The 19,422-nt window shown below is 46.2% G+C and overlaps 2 protein-coding genes across 3 annotated transcripts in view; one reads left to right on the top strand and one right to left on the bottom strand.

The window, feature by feature from the left end:
• The window catches only part of NINJ2 (ninjurin 2), a 44,448-nt gene extending 35,463 nt beyond the window's left edge, over positions 1-8,985 (top strand). The window contains exons 2-4 of the mRNA XM_003202437.5: positions 5,904-6,135; positions 6,865-7,049; positions 7,888-8,985. Of these exons, the coding sequence (XP_003202485.3) occupies positions 5,904-6,135; positions 6,865-7,028 (396 nt within the window). The 3' untranslated portion in view covers positions 7,029-7,049; positions 7,888-8,985. The remainder of the gene's footprint in view (positions 1-5,903; positions 6,136-6,864; positions 7,050-7,887) is intronic.
• A 2,081-nt stretch (positions 8,986-11,066) lies between these two features.
• B4GALNT3 (beta-1,4-N-acetyl-galactosaminyltransferase 3) overlaps positions 11,067-19,422 on the bottom strand; it is a 66,765-nt gene continuing 58,409 nt past the window's right edge. For both annotated transcript variants that reach the window (XM_085229784.1, XM_085229781.1), the window contains exons 15-20: positions 18,262-18,560; positions 17,750-17,903; positions 16,976-17,048; positions 16,364-16,517; positions 15,553-15,679; positions 11,067-14,745 (exon numbers count right to left, since the gene is read on the bottom strand). In XM_085229784.1, coding sequence (XP_085085910.1) covers positions 14,637-14,745; positions 15,553-15,679; positions 16,364-16,517; positions 16,976-17,048; positions 17,750-17,903; positions 18,262-18,560 — 916 coding nt within the window. In that variant the 3' untranslated portion in view covers positions 11,067-14,636. The remainder of the gene's footprint in view (positions 14,746-15,552; positions 15,680-16,363; positions 16,518-16,975; positions 17,049-17,749; positions 17,904-18,261; positions 18,561-19,422) is intronic.

Here is a 19,422-nt window from a genome sequence, read left to right as displayed (position 1 = left end):
CAGCACCTTTTTTATTTCCTTTCCTCCTGGTGGGCAAAAGGCCTCAGTTGGCACACAACTCAGCATGCCAGTTCTGAACAAAATCTGCAGATTCAGCCCTTTTAGATCCAGAGATTGGTTCAATTTCCTGGCAGAGAAGGTAGGTGTGTCTGGCAGACTTTGAAGAAAGAGAATAGCATGCACCTAGGTGAGACCAAGTCAGCAGGGAGTGTTTGGAGACACTGGGAGCACTGCAGTAGGAGGCAGAGACACTGACCCAAAGGACAAAGATGTTGTGAGTGTTAGCACATGAAACTGGAAAAATGCTCTGTGGGCGAAAAAAACCTTATAAATAATAGAGAGACAAAAATCCCTAAGTTGCACTGTTTATAGATATGATTTCATCAGCTCTGCTCTGTTGAAATCCTCGGTCACATTCTCCCCTCTTTCTACCCAGATGATCACAGTTCCATTCCTCTGGAAGAGCCCTGAGCACTCAAGGTGACCAGAGGCATGTATCAAAACCTGGAGATGAACCCAAGCTCCAAAGGGGTTTACAGGGAAGCTTAATTGTAAAACACTAAGTAAAGCTTCCTAGGAGTAAAACAAGTCATCTCCCTACTTTAATCAACTTCACTGGCTTACCTGAATGAGGAATTTAACTCATGTGGTGTATTATATACCAAACACAGGAGCGCATCACACTCCTATACTAGATGCTCATATGTAAGTGATCTCTAGGGAAAGAGCTCACAGAGCATCCTGAGTTGGAAGTGACCCCCAAGGAGTACTGAGTCCAATTCCTGGCTCCACACAGCACCACTCAAAAAAATCAGATTCTATATGTGAGAGCACTGTTCAGAGGTGGCCTTCATTATTTTATAGTCAGAGAAATGAAGATCAGGGGAAAACAAGCAGAATGCCCTAAGCCACATAGCAAGGCAGGGATGCATAGATGAGGCTTTCCACCATGAAAATTAGTGTTGGCTCGTTGCTGGGTAGTTCTGAATAGTTGCAGGTCACTGTGCCAACAGATCACAAGAGACCCTTACTTGTGCTTGTCCTATTCCAGTAGTTTTACCTCTGGGCATCTGTTAGGAACCAGAGTCAGAGGGGAGCTGGCCCTTGGGTCTGACCCTGCACAGCTGTCAGTCTGTTCCCCCAGTTTCAGAAATAAGCCTGATAAGCCTGACCCACAGCAAAGGGTGCAGACAACCTTCGACGTGGAAGAAGTTCAGATTTAAGACCTCCCCCAAGAAACGCTTAAGAATCAAAATGATTGATGCAAACACATTTGTTCTTTGGATCTGGCTGCAGACTGAGATCTGGCCCAGCTTTTCTTAATATTTTAGGCCATAAGCCATCCAGCTTGGGGATTTATTCATCTTAACATGTTTAGCTTTGTAAGCACAATGCAGTAGTTACTGTTGTGCCTCCCGGCTGCTCTTCCATTTTTTATAAACTCATTTTCTCTGCTAACCTACTTTCCCCCCCACACTCTCTTCCTGTAAAGCTGTTTTTAGCCTTCTCTTGCCTTCTCTTCTTCTCCTCTCAAACACCAGGAGGAATCTGCTCTGGATGCTAAACACAAGTGACTTGAAGAGGCTCCAGCACCAATATCCTGGCTTTGGAAATAATTGTTCCTGCTGATCACATCGCATGCATTCAATGAGCTGTTCTCCCTCTGCTTCACACCCCCACCCAATAGCTTCTGTTCAGCAGCCAGGGACCATGCATTAGCACTGCACAGTTGCTGGTGCCACAAAATGTTTGTGCTCCCCAAACCCACCCACTGCTCCTGAACTATGGATGAAGGCTCCTCTAACACTGCTCTTCCAAGTAGCCAGAGCAATAGGCAGGAAAAGCAAGCTTGTCTTCCATTCCAGCTCTGCCCTGCAGCCTGCCAGCCAATTCCTGGATCCCCTCAATTCAGTATCATAAATATACTTAACGAGGGAGTTTAATACAGGTTTGGTCAGACAGTTATTTGTGCAGTACTTGATTTATGCTGCCCTGTAGCAAAGGCAGTGACAGATTCAAGGAACTCACCATAGAGCTGTGCCAAAGGGAGAAAAGTGGGGGGGGGCCGAAGGAGGCAGCACCCCAAGTGAAGGAAAGGAACTTGATAACTCAGAACAAAAACGTGAAAGACAAGGAGATAGGCACAATGTGGGGAAACAGCAAAGAAGAAAATTGAGGGAGAGGATGAAAGGAGAGGGCAGGAGCAGAACAGAAGGATACAGGCAGTTTGGGTCCCACAGGATAAGTGAGATGAGAGCTGGGAGAGGCAGCACAATACACACGTGCCTGATGCGACAAGCAGGTCTCTGCAGGCTGCGAGTGCTGCAACCAGGCAGGAGGCACAGCCCTGCTGCTGTGTCAGCCGGAGGGCAAGGGCTTGGACGGGCTCTCATGGGGCTCTGCTGCCTCGTGATTCCCCTCCTCCTCTCCTCTGTTGCCAGCCACCAGTTAGGTTTCACTGTTGGCCTTCCAAGCTCCTGCATGGGGTTGTAGCAGGAATACAGTGCCAGCATTGGAGCTGGGTAAAGGAGAGGCTCTGAATCATAGAAATATTAAGGTTGGAATAGACCTCTAAGATCATCCAGTCCAAACATCCTCCTACCACCAAAAACCACGTCCCTCAGTGCCACATCTGCACAGTTCTTGAACACCTCCAGGGATGGTGACTTCACCACCTTCCTGGGCAGCCTGTGCCACTGCAGCACCACTCCTTCTGAGAAGTTTTTCCTCAGATCCAACCTGAACCTCCCCTGGAGCAACTGGATGCCATTTCCTCTCATCCTATCTGCTGACAGCCTCACCGACTGTACATTCACAACTTCACCTGTATCGGTATCCCACCTGGCTTGTATGTGGCTATGCAGTGAGATATAGGAGGTGAACAAAGCAAGTGGAGTAGCAAATAACTGCACCCTCAGAAGTGCTGGTTGAGAGCATCTCTTCATGTTCTGCCTGTAGAAAGGGAACCAGGAACCCCTCCTACTTCGTGAGATGAGTTTGTGTTTTAGCCTTCAGCAACCACTATTTACAGAGTGCTTTGAAGGCTGCCAACCAGCAAATCCTGTGGAAAAATACCCTGGACAGTGAACCTGGATTTGCTCTAGTGCCCATTGCCCTATTTATGTCTCTGTTCTGCTGCTTATCAGCTGTGATCCCTGCAGCATGCACCGCCTGCATTCAGGCCTCTGTTTCCTTTGGCATTCTCCGGCATTTCCCTTGGAACTGATGGGCAATAAGGGCTTCCCCTCAGACATTCCCTCCCGCCAAAGCATTCCCACAAAGAGGATTATCGTTCACGTTTCTCAATCCCATGTCATCCTACTGTCTCTTCCAGCCTGCCCTCCCCTAAAGAGAGGGGCCACAAGACCCACGAGGCACAGAATTGCAGTTAGATCTGCTCTGTTTTTGCCCCCTGAGTAGAAACTGTCCAAGCAACTCTATCTCATTTCTCACAGCAGGTAAAGGGGGCTGAGGCTCAAGTGGAGGGAAAGGTTTGATTCAAGTCAGGAGCTCCTGACATGATTCATCTCCACATAAGCAACCAGGAACAGATGCCTCAGCCTCCTCGTGCCAGTCACTTGTTTGACAAAGGCTTTGTCTGATTTGTAGGGAGTCCTTGTTCTCACATCCTTCATTCCTCATTAAGGAAATAAATTGTCAATGCTCAGCACTGTAATGCTGCAGGGCAGAAGGCTGACTTCAGAAACGAGGAGTACACTAGAAGGGATCAGGTTCCAAACCTTGCACATTGGTAGGTAAGTAGTGCTCTGCTTTGACAGGCTCATGTGATCTTCAGCGAGCTGAGAGGGTGTAGCACCTACATCCAGGACTTGAAGACATCCCCACGATCAAACCTTCTGCTGGCCTCCTTGTCCCAGACATAAGATACCTCTGTTCTGCTGCCCCAGACATCACTGGATCATTTGGATCAGAAGAAACCCTTAAAGATCATCCAGTCCAATTCTCCTGCAGTGAACAGGGACATCAAACAAGCCCTGAACCCACACATTCTGTCTTAGAATCCTTACTGGCTCCCCAGTCTTTCATTTTCTTTGTAACATCCTTTACCTCTTGACTTACCCAACAAAGAAACACAGACCTTACAGAAAAGCCTCTTAATAATAGCAGCCTTAGTGTCAGAAACACAAGAATTACATGCTTTAAGCTAGCAAAACAGCCCTGCAGAGCAGCTCAAAAACAACAGAAGAGGCAGTCTGTTTTTGTTGCCATATCCTCAGCTCTGTCTCAGGTGAACAGGCAATTGTCCCCTTTCTCACTACGAGTAAAGGGGGTTGCAGCTCAATAGGAGGAAGCACTCCCCTACCCCTAAGCTGGCCTCTCCTTAGGGAGCCACACTTCTCAGTTGTTCAGGCCAGACACAGTCCTCCTCTTTTTGTTGCACATCTTTTTCACACAAAGGAGATCTACAACTGTCTTCTGAAATACAGCCCTATTGCAGCCCCATGTCCACACAACACTCTCCCAGGTTTACTGGCCCTGCCCAGGGCAGAAGCCAGAAGTTCCCAGAGACGCACAAGGAGACCAGAGACAGCAGCACAGTTTGTCAGCCATAGTTTCTCTTCAGTGTTCTGCCTGGGGGAAAGTGCGCATCCTAAACTTTATCTAATACAAAATGACGAAAGCAGCACTCAGTTTGCAGGTACATCCCTACTGCCAGCACACACCTAGAGGAACCTCTTCCACGCTCCACTGAACTAGAGAGGCCCTTCAGAGGCCTCCACCTGTCGTTTGCTCTGTATTTATAGAGTTACCCATCAGCTAGAGCTGAGGGCAAGGCTGCCAGCCATCACTGACAACTGAGATGAGGCTGATTGCCAAGACTGAAGCCTGTCTGCTACATGGACAAGTTGTTTTTCATTGTTCTTGACAAAGAAGACCACAGCTTGCAGATGTATCTGAACCTTTTCTCATCTGAGGATGATAGAGAAAAGGCCAGTGGCTAAAAGCAGCCAGATGACCTACACCTTGTAATGAGACAACCCACACCTTGTAAATACCTATTTCCCTCCACTGATGAGACACATAACCAAGTGATTAAAATTAGGTGTGATGAATCCCACCCCATGTCTCCATCTTGGTAACTGATGTTTTGAATAGTAATGGTTTCAAGAAAAAACATGGATTGTCACATCTGTCTGGTACACTGACTAAGACAGCAACCAGCAGAAAGTGTTCAGAGACAGCTCTTCTCAGTGGTGTGCAGAGACAGGACAAGGAATGATGGCCTAAAACTTGAACGTAGGAAGTTCCACACAAACATGTGAAAGAACTTCTTTAAGGTATGGATAACAGAGCACTGGAGCAAGTTGCCCAGAGAGGTTGTAGAGTCTCCTATGGAGATATTAAAGACTTGCCTGAATGCCTACCTGTGTGACCTATTATAAGGAACCTGCACTGGCAGGGGGGTTGAGTCTCTATTTCTTGAGGTCCCTTCCAACCCCTGCCGACATGATTCTGTAATACAAAGCCCAGCCACTGACAGTCCTTTGAGCACCAAACCCAGAAAGAAGTTTTCTCTCTAATCCCCCTGAAGTCTGGGGCTTGTCTGTACCCTGAAGGAAGAGAATTTAATAATGCTTATAAAATCCCTTGCTCTGGGTAATCTACACTAACATAGCTCTGGACAAACTTGTTTCCCACAAAAACACTATTTTCCTAACCTTGCTGAGTTCTTGATCACCATAAGTGTTTTGTGCCTATTAACACCACAAGATGACTGTAAGGGAAAACTGGGTGCTCTTGGAATGTTTTAAAACACCAAGCTTTAACTCTTTCCCAGCTTCCTGGATAGTCCTCATAGGAATGCAGCAGCTTGCCTGATATGGACAGGCCCATCAGCTTAGTGGTTGTATCAGGTCTTGCAGTTTCTCTTATCTCCCCAGGGCATGAATCCTCATCTGCGGACTAATGGGCCAATGAACATCAACCATTATGCAACAAAGAAGAGCGTGGCAGAGAGTATGCTGGATGTGGCACTGTTCATGGCAAATGTCACACAGCTCAAAGCCGTGCTGGAGCAGGGGACTTCCTTCCAGTACTACACCACCCTCATCGTGCTCATCAGCATCTCCCTCTTCTTCCAGGTGGTGATTGGGATCCTTCTCATCATCACTGGTAAGGTAGCCACTGAGATGTGCACATCACTACAGAGTACTGCTGGTATGGGGATGGAAGGGAGAAGCCCCTTGCCCCAAAACATTCTCCTGTCCACAGTCAGGGCTCTGGGAAGGTTGGAAGCAGCTCAACACTGGTGATGCAGCTCTGCACTACCGCATCATCAAATCACCTAGGTTGAGAAGAACTTTCCAGATCATCAAGTCCAACTGTCAACCTGACCTACTGAATCCCATCACTAATCCACGCCTTTTAGCATCACAAGGCATGCCCCTTCACATAGCTCCTGCAAATAACACATTTCAGCTTCAGCTTTCACCTCACCCAAGCTGAGGCCTGACAGAAAAATGTAGGCAGAGATATTCCCTATATTACACTGACATTTAACCAATCCCACAGTTCTCCTGGTGCCACATAGACAGTACGTTAACAGTGTTTCAGAAAGGCTTGCCCAGTGTTTTATCTGAAGTAGGAGTTCCTACATCTCAGCCTCAGACATATGCCCAGTATTAAAGTGAGCAGAGTACTACCTTTTCCTGTAGCTGTTTTCTTTATCAGGGGCATGAGATCTGAGGCAACAGGAAATCCTGAGGTATGTTCTTCCCTACGTTCCATGCGCCTTTCCAGGGGTACCATGGAATTTCACCAGGAAGGGAGGGCTTGCAGGGGTTTATGGACTTGGAGTCAAGACACAAGTGACCTTTTGTTTTTTTGCACTGAATCACACAGCTCGTTTGAACCTGAATGATGTGGCAAAACAACCCCGCTTAAATATACTCAACAATGCCGCAACAGCTCTCATCTTCATCACAGTCATCATCAATATCTTCATCACGGCCTTTGGGGTGCAGAAGACTGGCCTCTACCCTACCAAGAATTTTCGACCTTATTAAGTCAAGGGGAAGTGGAGTCAGGTAAGAAAAGGGTGATCCCCATCACTGCCAGTCCTTGCAGGAGCTCTAAGCCTTTGAAAGCATCATTGCAAGGAGGAGAAGCAGAAGGCAATGCTGCGTGAATTCACAAAGGCTCTCCAGAGCCATGTTGATATCTTGTGGGCATGTGAAGTCACTGAACAAATTTAGAGAAGGAAGATTCATTTTCTAAGTCTATAAAGAACAATCACCAAACATTCCAGCTGCTGGTATTCATCACCAGCAAGCAGTTCTGTTCTCAGAAGACTGCAGATCTGAGACAGGGGCAACAGCAGTTGTGACTGGGAGTTACATTTGGGAAATAAAATGAGATACAGTGGGAGATACCTGAAGATGGCAGCACTATCTGAGAAAGGGAAGGTGCCTGGGGGGCAGTGGGGGAAAAGGGATCTTAACAATGGTCAGTGCAGTTGGCAGAAGTCATTTTAAGAAGCCAACTCGAGAGTGTCTTGTTACTGAGATCCAACCAAATGCTTGGGTTCAGACATCAGGTCAGATGAGGTCAAGGTGCTTTAGGTCAAGAAGCAAAATTCCTGCTTCCTTACTTATCCTGCAGTGTGTAAACACAGCTTAAGAGGAATATAATAGGGCAACAGCAAACAAAAAAAAAGCTTGATAGACCCATGATACTCAGTGTGAAGGCCAAAAGCCTCCATAAAACACTGGGATCTAAAAGAGTGGGAATGCTGAGGCTGGCAGCCCGCACTTATGGCGGTGCCATGGTGCCAAGTGACCCACTATGCTCCCAGTGCCTCTCTCTGCCTGTGCAACATGCAGAAGCTTGCCACAACCTTACCATCATTCCTTGTCTTTCCTGCAGGATCTGAACAGCACAACCAGTGGGGAAAGCTCTCCTTAATGTTTTGAATGATCTCAGCGGGATCCCAGCAAAGAATCCAGTGAACAGAGTTAAGCTTTCAAAATTGTACTTGTTTTGTGGCATACCTGCCCCTTAACTATAAGGCTTACGCAGTTCTGCAGAGGTGAAGAATTCCATTGCTTTTCAAAGCTAGAGCAAATTTTGCAGCAGTCTCTAGAGAAAGCTGCAGAAACAGCAGCAGGTACATAATTTCAAAGCACAGTTCTCTAAACCTCATCTCTTACTGCAGCTGCTTGCCTCACATAGTTAATATTGGCTCATTTTGTAGAGAAGAATGAACAGTGTACTTGATAGGACAAACAAATTAACAAATATAAGATATCCAGCTTCTTTGGTCTTAAGCATGATTTGCTATATCTATATATAGATAGCAATGCTGATTAGTAGTTTACCTTTCAAATGGAGGAATGGCTCTCTCAAACCGAAAAAGTTATCCTGGAACAATAGGAAAGTATGCATGTCAACATAGCTAAAGAGAGATAAAATATTTTCCTAATTATTTAAAAATAAAATGAAATGAGAAACAGTTATGAAAACAATCAGATATTTCCAGTATTAGGAAGTTAACAGTGACAGAAAATAGATATTATATTCTGATGTCATCAACAGGGGTGTATAAGGAGTGCTGCCTGAGCATCCTAACAAAAGGTAGGAGAGAAACATTACACATGAGACACTCTGGGCTAATTGCCATGATAATATATGACAAATGTGTAGGGTATTGCTTTATTTATAAGTTACCATTTTGATTTAAGGTGTTATCACTAACATCAATGTTGTAAATATGTAATCTCCACATTGACAATGCTAGGAACTCTTTTTAAAGAAAGATCTTTCCAGTACAAGTCTTTGAATTGAAGATTTTTCAGATTTTCTTTAAGTAGTAAACACTTTGAATCCTAGATTTTATAAGTCTGCAGTCACAGTAATTGAGATTTTAACAGTCTGGTATAAGCCTACTTAAATAACAAAATGCTTTTCTGATTATTAAGTGTTTGTCTTTTTTTTTTTTTCTTTTTTTTTTTTTCCTTTTTTTTTCCTCCATTCTATAGCAGAATGAGTCTGACTATTTCATTTTGCAGATTCTTACCAAAACTGAGAAAGAAATGTGTGGACTTTCTCATGACATCAGTGTTCAGGAGCAACTCAGAGTGACTGACACTTTGAAAAACAGATTTAAATAGATTTCTTTTACATTCCATATCTGTCTTCAAAGAACTAAATTTCTCTTTAAGAGGTGGTGATTTTTTCTGGAAACAGACAACCTTGCTAACAACAGCACGTGGGTGAGACTCCAGGCCCACATCAGGTTGTACCTGCCAGTCACCGTGGCTCTTTTTGCAGCTGAAAGACAGTTGCATAGAAAATGTAGAGTGGAATGCAAGTATGCCAATTTAAATTCTAATCAATACAAAGTTCAGTAGAGTTTGGATTTGTTTTGTATATCAGGTACGGCACTCTTCTTCCACTTTGTCGTAGAGATCATAGAGCCATAAAGGTTGGAAAAGAGCACTGAGATCTTCAAGTCTCCAACCACAGCCCAACACCAGGATGTCCACTAACCACATCCTCCAGAGCCACATCCAAACATTTCTCAGACACATCCAGGGACAGTGACTCCACCACCTCCCTGGGCAGCCTGTTCCAATGCATCACAACATCCCTTAATAACCTACTCGAAACAATCTGGGGCAACTTGTGGCCATTCCCCCTCATCCTATCACTGTTACTTGTGAGAAGCAGCTGATCTCCACCTCACCACAACCTCCTTTAAGGTAGCTGTAGAGAGTTATAAGGTCTCTCCTGAACCTCCTCTGGAGCCAACAATCCCAGTTCTCTCAGTCAATCACCATAAGACCTCTGCTCCAGACCCCTCACAGCTTTATTGCCCTTCTCCAGGCACACACCAGGGCCTCAATGTCCTTCTGGCAGCAAAAGGCCCAGAACTGAACACAGTATTGAAGGTGCAGCCTCGCCAGTGCCAAACATGCAATAACAGGTTTAGAGTGATAGTGAGCTTGTTGCCCATCTCAGTCCTCAGTCTCTGCTGACAGCAACAGCATATGGAGGTGAACATACTCAAGAAACCTCTGTTACCCTGCTCTCCTCCAAGAAGAGGCAGCAAAACTGGTTTCAGCTACTAGAAAACTATCTAAGGGCCAGGGGCTTGTGGCCACTACTGGCCAGCTGGGTTTACACAAAGGTAAAAAAAATATACAACCTCAAATCCTGTGACTCACTGCTTCGTGGAGGCAAAGCAAGGAATATTGATGAGCAAATGTAACAAAAATAAAGGTTTGGCTGGGAAAGAAGCTACAAGAGGAAATTCATTACCAGACCTTAACTACAGCATCACTGAGGAAAAGAGGAGCTAAGTCCTAACAGAGGTAAGCAGTTGCCATGAAAGAATTCCCAATGGTCTAAGCAGTGCTAAAGACCCAGCTCAGGTCTAAGCCCTTAACTACAGCCTTCTGCAAGAACTGCCCCTTTGCAAGACAGACAGCTCTCTGCATTACTGCTTTACAGTACTCCAGTGTAGAGAAAGGCAATAGTAAATATAGCTGCTTTAATCCTGTTTAGCATCAGCCACAAAAGATGGAGGTCACAATCCAGTAATTAAGAAGGAATTACTTTCCCCTTTCCAACAAAGAGGGCTCACCGAAAGACTCAAGAAAAGCAGTCACCAAGGAGATACCCTTCCCTCGTGCCAGCTAGCCCTTAAATGAAGTTAGGGAGGATGGAGATTGGTTCCATTCCTCCTGGTCGCATAGGTGAATTGCTTCCACCTGTGCTCCAAGGGCTGGTTATGCCCCTTCACCATGTGTTCAGTCACTGGTACATGCTGTGACCTAACGGTTCTCATATATTTTGCTTTTCTGGAACGTGTATTTATCCAGTATTTCTGCTCTGTTCCACAAGATAAGTCTTGGTAAAATGGATGAAAGTCTGTTTCATTGCCAGCCCTTGTTCCTGGCAAGTCTCCTGCCTGCTTGTTGGGCAGAGGGACCTGGCTTTGCAGTACTGCCTACATGCTCAGCTACATGAGAGCAGGGAGCAACATTGGGTATCTAACCCCTGCTGTGTGGTGATGCGAGTAACACGGAGACAGAGTGAAGCACTTGTAGGAAGACCATATATTTATAAAATGTGTGGGAAAACCAGTATATCCCCCAGATCGTACAGAGAGGTGGCCCAGAGGTTGTCTAGAAGGCACAGACCCACTTTAAGGCAGATAAGTCAAAGGTACAATCCAGATTTATAACACAAAGCATTGGTACATAAAAAAATGAACAACTTCAGACAGTCATAGGCAGAGAAGTTCATACCAGGCAAATATTAAAAATTATGACAAAACAAGTCATGTTATTGTTTTAACACAAGGCATTTCTCAGAATAAAAGCTGGCCCCTCACTGTTCACTTTACTGAGCCATAAAACAACCCCCCAGGCCCACAGTTCACTGGCAATGAACAAGTCCTGCCAATGGAGCCAGCACCCTGCAGTGCAGCCTGCACATAGGGGATCAGGGCCCCCAGCCTGGCCGCATCCTGCTGCAGGGAAGCTCTGTTCTGCACAGTGGCCCATGGTTTTCCTTCCACCTCCAGCCAGGGACCCACCAGAGCCCATGTGGTTGATACGCAGGAAATGACAAGCAACTCATTCCCTTCTGCCTCAGAGATAAGACATGGCCAGGATGTACACGAAAGCCAGGAATGTGAGGCAAAACTCACCACATACTCAGGCAAAACTTCTTAAAACTCCCCTGTGACAGAAATGAGAATCAGGAGTCAGCTTCCCTGCTCTGGTGACACCAGGTTCCCTGCTCTTGTGCTTTGGGATCTGCTGATGGCCGGGATGAGCCCTCTGTGCTGAGGTATGTGACACTGCTGGACTACCTGGGGACAGTTAGCTGGGTATCGTGGTGGCCTGGCCACTGCCCTGGATAGCCATGTCCTCTCACAGTATAGCTGTGGGACCACCCACTCCTGCTGCTTGTCATACCTCCATTTGAGGGGGAGGAAAGAGCTTCAGGTTGTTTCGGAAGAGGGGCAGCAGCCTAAGGGTGAAACCTGGCTCTGCTCCCACAAGATTTCCTGCTGGCTATCAAACCATCAAGCACACAGCCCATCTTCTTCAGACAACCAACAGCAGTCTCTGAGCTTGCGGACTACACAATAGCCTCTGTCCCCATGAGCTCTCTCCAAGCTCCTTCACAAAGGCTGCCAACTAGTGCCAATTAGTGTTAATCATGTTTACCACCACAATGCTTAAACACCAGCTCAGAGTCCTCATTGTGCTAAGAACAGAAGAACAGTTGTGATGGCAACTTTTACAGTGGGGACACTGGCCTTTAGGAAACTAGACTGAGCCACAGTAACTCCCTACATGCATAGGAGTTCCCATGAGGTAGGCAGCTCTGGGCTAAAGGTGTGACAGAAGGAGCAGTCACCCAGCCAGTAAAGCACAGGTACAAAATCCTCAAAACCTGCCAGCAGTGCTGGAGCCAGGATTGTACCCTACTTTCTACTCCAGTCTTTGATGGTTATCATCTCTGGTGAAGAAGAGGAGTTACTCCTATCACAGAAGCCAAGGACAGTGGATTACCTCCTGGATGCACATCATTCTCACCACTGTCTACAGGAGAACACAAGCTGTTCCCTTTAGGTGCTACAGATTACACCTAAGCCACATGTGAAAGCACAGAGGAGAAATCACCCATCTTCCCTCTGTCTGATATTAGGGTCACCAAAAGATCTGCCAGCTCTCCCTCAGCAAAGTGGCCATAATGCCATTCTCTGCATTTCATTCTTATTGTCTACATGGGAAAAAATACTTTCCCTCATTAAAAAGACTGCTCTGGCTTGGGCAGAAGGCTGAGGCTGTTTCTTCTTAGCTACTCAGTAACTGCATTCAAGCAAAGGCTGCATGGAGCGATGGACATAGCACTCTCACATACTTCTCACCATAGCTGCGCACTGCAGCTATTGAAACTTCCTTAAATACAGCTAACTTTATCAGAGACAAAACCCAGACTAAGGCAGCCAGATGATTTGACAAGATTTATTTCGCGTGCCAGAACTCACTTGTTCCATTTTCTACCACAACAATGGAGCCTGATGGGCTTGTGAAGCACCATGGAATTAATAACAAATATCTATTCTGAATTAGCATCTGCTCCATCAACCTAAAAGCAAGCAGCTCTAGTACCACGTCAGCCATTGCTTGTGTGCTGCACACCTCCATTGCTCACTACTCAACAACTCCCTTCATTGCTGAGAGTCGTGTGCAGCATTCAGTGTCACACTCCCCACAGAAGCATGAGACCAGCAGCAGCCTTTTCAGCTTTGCATGGGGACCCTGAAGCTCCAGTGCAGAGTGCAGTCCTGTAAAATGGTTTTAGAAGTAAAAATCTTGCCTTGAATTTACGGTAGTTTCAGGGGCTGAGAATTTGCTCTGGCATCAGGCTGGCTGTGGACACAAGCTCTTCCCACAGCTGGCATGGGTCTGACCATCATTTTATTCACCTGGACCTCTTCTGCCCTCACTGTTCCTTACAACCAATGCAAATGCCAAGGCCTGAAGCCATCTTCTTCATATGGGCTCCCAGGGCGGCTCCAAAAGTGAAGCACCAACAGTTCTGCCAGTTCCTCAGACAACACAAACAAGTCTGCTCTTTACATGAAAGTCAAAATGTAACAGGACCTAATTGTAAGGTCTTAATTTATTAAATTAGCTTTTAGATACTGCATAAATGTACAGGATTTAGAGAGCAGAAAAATCTGTCTCTTCTCTTTCTGACAAAATCTCAATATATCAACTAATAAAATATTGCCACTTCTTCCCTGTGAGGGTTTCCCTGATATTTTTAGGACAAACATGAATGTCTGTCAGATAAGGCTGCAAAATTCCTCCTGAGATGCCCTCCAAGTGTCTCTGTATAACCCCTCCACTATCCTCAGGCAGTGAATCAATAATTCAGGTAGAGCTGAAACATCACCCCCTGTCACCTTGCTCCACTGCAGGCAAATGTGGCGCTCATTTGGGAAGTGCACTTCAGTCTCCATCCACACTCAGTGAGCATGTTTTTTCATAATAACTGAAGTGCAAAGCACAGAGAAACACCTAAGCATCAGCAGGGTGAAGTGCCTATCAGCACCTCCTCATCCAGAATGTTCTGGGGTCAGCACACGGGCATACGGACGCAACACAGTTCAGAGAAAATATTTTGGTCCCCTGTTCGAAAGCATTGATACCAGAGAGATGGGGAAGGGGTTGGGAGGGAAGGAGAGGTTTTTGTTTGTTTGTTTTTCCTCTTTTTCTTCAAGTATTGAAAGAGAAGGTGCATTCCTGTAAAACATTCTAGGCTTAGCTGGGATTTTTGTTTGATTTGCATCACACAAGACTCAACAGGAAATATGGCACCTCTCCCACTGTACCATCCACCAGACTGCATGGCAGGAAATACAAATCCTTCACTGTGCGACAGCTCCCTCATACAACTTCCCAGAAGGACACGGATCCCATGCTGGATGCAATGATTCACAAGAGAAGCTCCCACTCTTCTAGCCCGACAGTTCCTTCTTCTGTCTCAGTGGAGGCAGAGTTTATGCACTTGGCTGTGTGCCGTGATAAAGTGCACATCAAGGCAAGATGGTGGATGGTGCTGCCGAGCATCTCTGGAGGTGAAGGCTACAATGTTTTCAGCTGGCGCCGGTTCCACATTCCCCGCTTTGAATGAAACCAGTGAAAAAAGTTTCTCAGGGATAGACGTTCCACTTCCAGCCCAGCCTGTAAGATCCTAGCAGAAAGGAGAAGGGTAAATTAGGAAAATCTTGATGACAGCAATACCAGGGAGCTTGGCTATGGGGGTTTAAGCAGCCCTATTGTCAACAGACCACAACCCAGCTCAAGAGTCCAAGACAGCTCAGGGTATCTCCTATCCATAAGTAGGCATCTGATGATACTTTTCTGAGTGTTCATAGGCCCTTGAGAGCAGGATTTGTTGGGAACAGGTACAGGCATGCTGCATGTGGCAGGCTTGGAGGAAAGACAGCTTGCAAGATGGGATTATGCAGGATGCCAGTCTTTTCCTCAATGATCTGACTGAAAAGAAAGGACCCAAAACAACAGGCCTGCAAACACAGAAGACTATAATTTGTACAGCAGGGCATCATATACTTCTCAGAAACTGTAACCCAACCTCATGATCCTGAAATGTCACTGGCAAATGCTCTTTTGAGTGACTGCTGTATGTTGTATGGAAAGTTTGGGGGGGCTAAAACTGGATTACCATTCACTGATTCAAGAAAATGAAGTCTGCAGGATCATCAGCACTTAATCTGTCCATGGCTAACCAACAGCGTGGCTGGAAAACACCAGGAACACTTCCTCTTTTCCTTTATCAGTGGCTGTAGTGGTATATTTTGCCTACACTCATGTTCTGGTCTTGAGCTCTGGACATCCCCAAAGACTCTCTCTCACTAACCAAGCTTATGGTGGTCTTCACCACCTTCATCTCCTTAGATCCATGCTTTCCAACCACTGTTCCTTCAGAACCTAATGGGTCTCCTTTCTAACCACATGAATGATGACAATGAATACTTACCTGTCCAGAAGTTCCCAGTCTTCTCCTCCCCAGCGGTCCCGAAACTCTTTTGTATTCATCCCTCCGATTTTGTCCAGATCAGACTTGTATATGCCAAGGAGACCAAACCCATTCACCTCCCAGTAGCCTGAGGACAGCACGAAAGAGGCACAAGCATGTCAGTGCTGAAACAGTGTTAATACCAGAGACCCAAATCACCAAGGCAGAACCAACTATTTTAAAGCTTCAGGAAGTCAGAAAGGCTTACAGGCAGCTTGGGTTGTCCTAGCAAAGCCTCTCACATCTCCTGTCTGGCAGCATGATACTTAATGTAAATGGACCTTCTCAGGTTCAGATGGTTGTCCCTGTGCCAGGATGAAAAAATACCCACTCAACAGTAATTTGCTTCTGTGGCGCCTCAGGATGACCACCTTTGTCTAACGGAAATCCTATGCTCTCTGTCACTTTTTTCCCCCTGACTTGAGTTGCCTTCTCTCACTCCTGGGCTACCAGCCATCCTCAAGAGGCCAGACTGTGCCCTCTAAACAAAGAGAGAGATGGACAGGAATGACTAAAAGGGGGGATTCCTTAGACAGTTAGATCCACTGGGAGTTCAAAGCAGTGACCAGAAGAAATATCATATTCTCTTTGATCTCAAATGTCAACTACCTACCACAGTTCTATGCCTAGTGCTCTCCCACCTGTTGGCTCTGGCAGTACGTGAAGCACCAGACCTTGATAGCAACTGAGCACCAAATCTAGGGGCTGCAGACATGTTCCTTCTTTCCCCATTCCCCAAGGTCTAAGCCCAAGAAGCTCCACTCCCTCTTACCATCGGGTGACTGTGGGGACATGCCGCAGTGCAGCCTCATGACCATGGGAGCGAAGGCCATCTTGCCTTCCACGCAGTGCTTCCGGATTGAGTCAATGATTCCAGCTGGGAAGTGGATGTGGAGGTCGCAAAGGAAAATTATGCTGTGTGGATCCTGGAGCCGACCACACCAGTTGGGAAAAAAATAGGGTGACTTTAAGTAAGTCTTTTTTGAAGGACAGGATGACAGAGAGATGGGAGTGAATTAGAGAGCCATACATTGCTAGATTGGAAACTAAAGTCTTAGGGAATGGCAAAACTGCCATTGGCTGCCTTTTCAATGATAGATATGTTATGACTGCAATCCGAATGAGCCAGCATCATAAAGCTGCTACTCCTTCCTGTCTCATAGTTCAAGTAGATAGGGCAAGAATGGCATGGATCACAGGGACTGGTCTCCTTGGAGAATGGGACAAGATCCTTACTCCAGAGGGAAAGAAACACATCCACATTTTATCTGTTCTGTTGGGCTATTCCCTTTCTTAAAAGCCAGCATGTCCAGTATGACAGGCAAGAAGCAGTGCTGGACATATACAGACACCTTCCTATCCACTCTACATCCCCCAGACTTACCGTCACGAGGTCTATTCCTGCCTGCAGGCCAGCAGAACGCTCAAAATTCCCCATCAGCTTCAAGTACCGATAGCTGCGGGCCAAACAAGAAAGAGAAGTTTGGTGCATGCATGTCGATGAGACAGAAAACACTGCTAGCAATGATACACCATGGGTACCATGTTGAGGAGCCACCTCTTGCCCCTTGAGAGGAGGAAAAAAGCCACTGTGTGAGCAGGCGAGCTCAGCACTACCCTCAGTGCCAGTGTGTCCTGATGGTCCTGCCACATATGCAACAAGGATAGTTCATAACAGAAGTTCTGCCAGCTCTATTTTTGGAACCTCTAGCACTGGAAAGGACCAATCAAGGCTGTTTCAGGTCAGAATACAATAAGCCAGACAGCTGTTGCAGCAAGAGAAGTCCCCAGAGGACTCCACACTCATTTCTCACAGCTTTCTCATCTTCTCTGGCTTAACCCCTCCCCCATCACTTTGACACTTGCTTTCTGTCCTCCCTTGAAAACTTGAAGAAAGCCAAGAGAAAAGACATGCATCTGAATAGATGACTGTGATAGGTATTGCCTTACAGTTTTATAACAGTATTCTATGCAGCACATATACATGCACATTATAACAGCAATATGTGCACATAAACGTGCAAGGTGTAGATGGTTATCATCTTTGGGTTTCTAGCTGCCAGAAGCTGAGGGAGGTCAATGCAAAGAGATTTGTAGATGTGGTGAATTTACAGGAATACACTTTTTTGTGTATTTTGTGACCAGACAGTACTCTCACCTGCGCAAGCTAGACCTTTTCAGAGCAGTCTCTATGTTCATGTCATCGCTGCTGTAGTCTGTGATGATGACATTGAAGTAGGGATCCTTAGTGACTCGGAACAGCTCTTCCATGTCAGAGATGAACTGCAGCACCCACCGTGCCTGGTTTTTCACTGGATGTATTGCAAGAGGGAGAGAATCAAAGGAAAACTGATTTCAAAGATGGCATAGCTTTCAGCAAGCAAGGCTTCTTGCCTCCTCTCAAACCCTACCAACATTGAACGGATGCACAAATAGGTCCAGGCTGAAAACTTGGACCAAAGGGCCCAGAAATGGGTGTGGGTTCTTTCCCAAAATGTGTCAGTGTTTTTCTCTGGGCTTACAAGCCATGGGAGGCTTGGGCCCTGTCATATTTCTGCGGAGAATTAGGTAGGAGAGAAAAGAAATCGGAAGTGACCTTAACAAGTCTGCCCCTGAGGGAAGAACCAGCCATGGTGTCCCTTCAAGTCCCACGTGGGTAGATCTCCTTACCTGGCACCACAAAGTGAACCACAGCACGGTGGTTCCAGGAAAAGCCCTGGGGCCAGCACAACTCTGGCTCTTTTGCCACAGCCATCAGGTGCCGCCGGCGACCCCAAGCCAGGTTCCTCATGTTCCTCTCCTCTTGCTCATCGCCACCCACACCCTGCCAGCCACGCGCAAAGATGTACTCGGAGAAGCGGACGAGACGTTCTCCCTGCTCCAGCAGCTCCAGCTCCAGCAGGTAGCGGCTCCCTCGCATGCGGTCCTGGCGTTTCTCCACGTTCACGATACGCTGTAGCTGGAACCGCCTGCAGGAGATTCAGCCAGGATGGGTACGTCCCCTGTACATGGCCCACTCTCCACCTTCACCCTACTTGGCTCATTTTGCTCTGCCGGCTGCTTCCTCCTGGGCTAGCACAACTCTTTTTGCCCCCAGCTGTCCCCCACGGGATGATTTAGCACCTGTTTCCTAAATCTGTAAGCATGTGGGATTAGATCTGGGATCCCAGCCAAGAGAAAATATTTGGCAAGGGGAATGAAATAAAGGTGACACTGAAAACAACAAATGCGTCTGAATGACTGTAGGGCTGGTAATAGAGAGTGTACTCAACACCTCTGTCAAAGATCTTGGCACGGGAAGAATGGTTGGGTTGGTGAAGGTGGCTGATGACAGCTTATCAGATGATAACAAGGAGTAAGACTGAGTGATCATACAGAAAAGACTGGGATGAGCTGTAGGTCCAGAGCAGCCAAAATGGGATGAAATGCCAGGTCATGTTCTGTCATGTAATATGAAACAGATGCTCATCAGTTAAAAGTGCTGAGAAAACCCTAAGCATACTGATCAGTTACACTGTGACTGTGACTGATGTGACCCTGAAAAAAAACAAACACAATCTAAAGATGTAGCATGAGAGCTATTTCCAGGAATTGAGAAGTAATAACACCATTCTATGTAATACCCAGAATGCTGTTTAGGAAAATTAACCAAAACTGAAACCAGCGTAGAAAAGGACATACAGAAAAATCATGGAAATATAGGCCAACTCATCAAAAGGGTTGAGGAAAGCTGGAGACCTATATAGGCTCTTAGGAGATACATTCATTTGCCAGAAAGGTAATCAAGATGGTTAGTTCTGCAATGGAGGTGCATATGTTCAGATAAAACTT

The sequence above is a fragment of the Meleagris gallopavo genome, chromosome 1 (genome assembly GCF_905368555.1).
Source record: "Meleagris gallopavo chromosome 1, MGAL_WU_HG_1.1, whole genome shotgun sequence".
Lineage (NCBI taxonomy): Eukaryota > Metazoa > Chordata > Aves > Galliformes > Phasianidae > Meleagris > Meleagris gallopavo.
The sequence above is the reverse complement of the archived record's forward strand: the minus strand, read 5'-3'. Positions and strand labels throughout refer to the sequence as shown.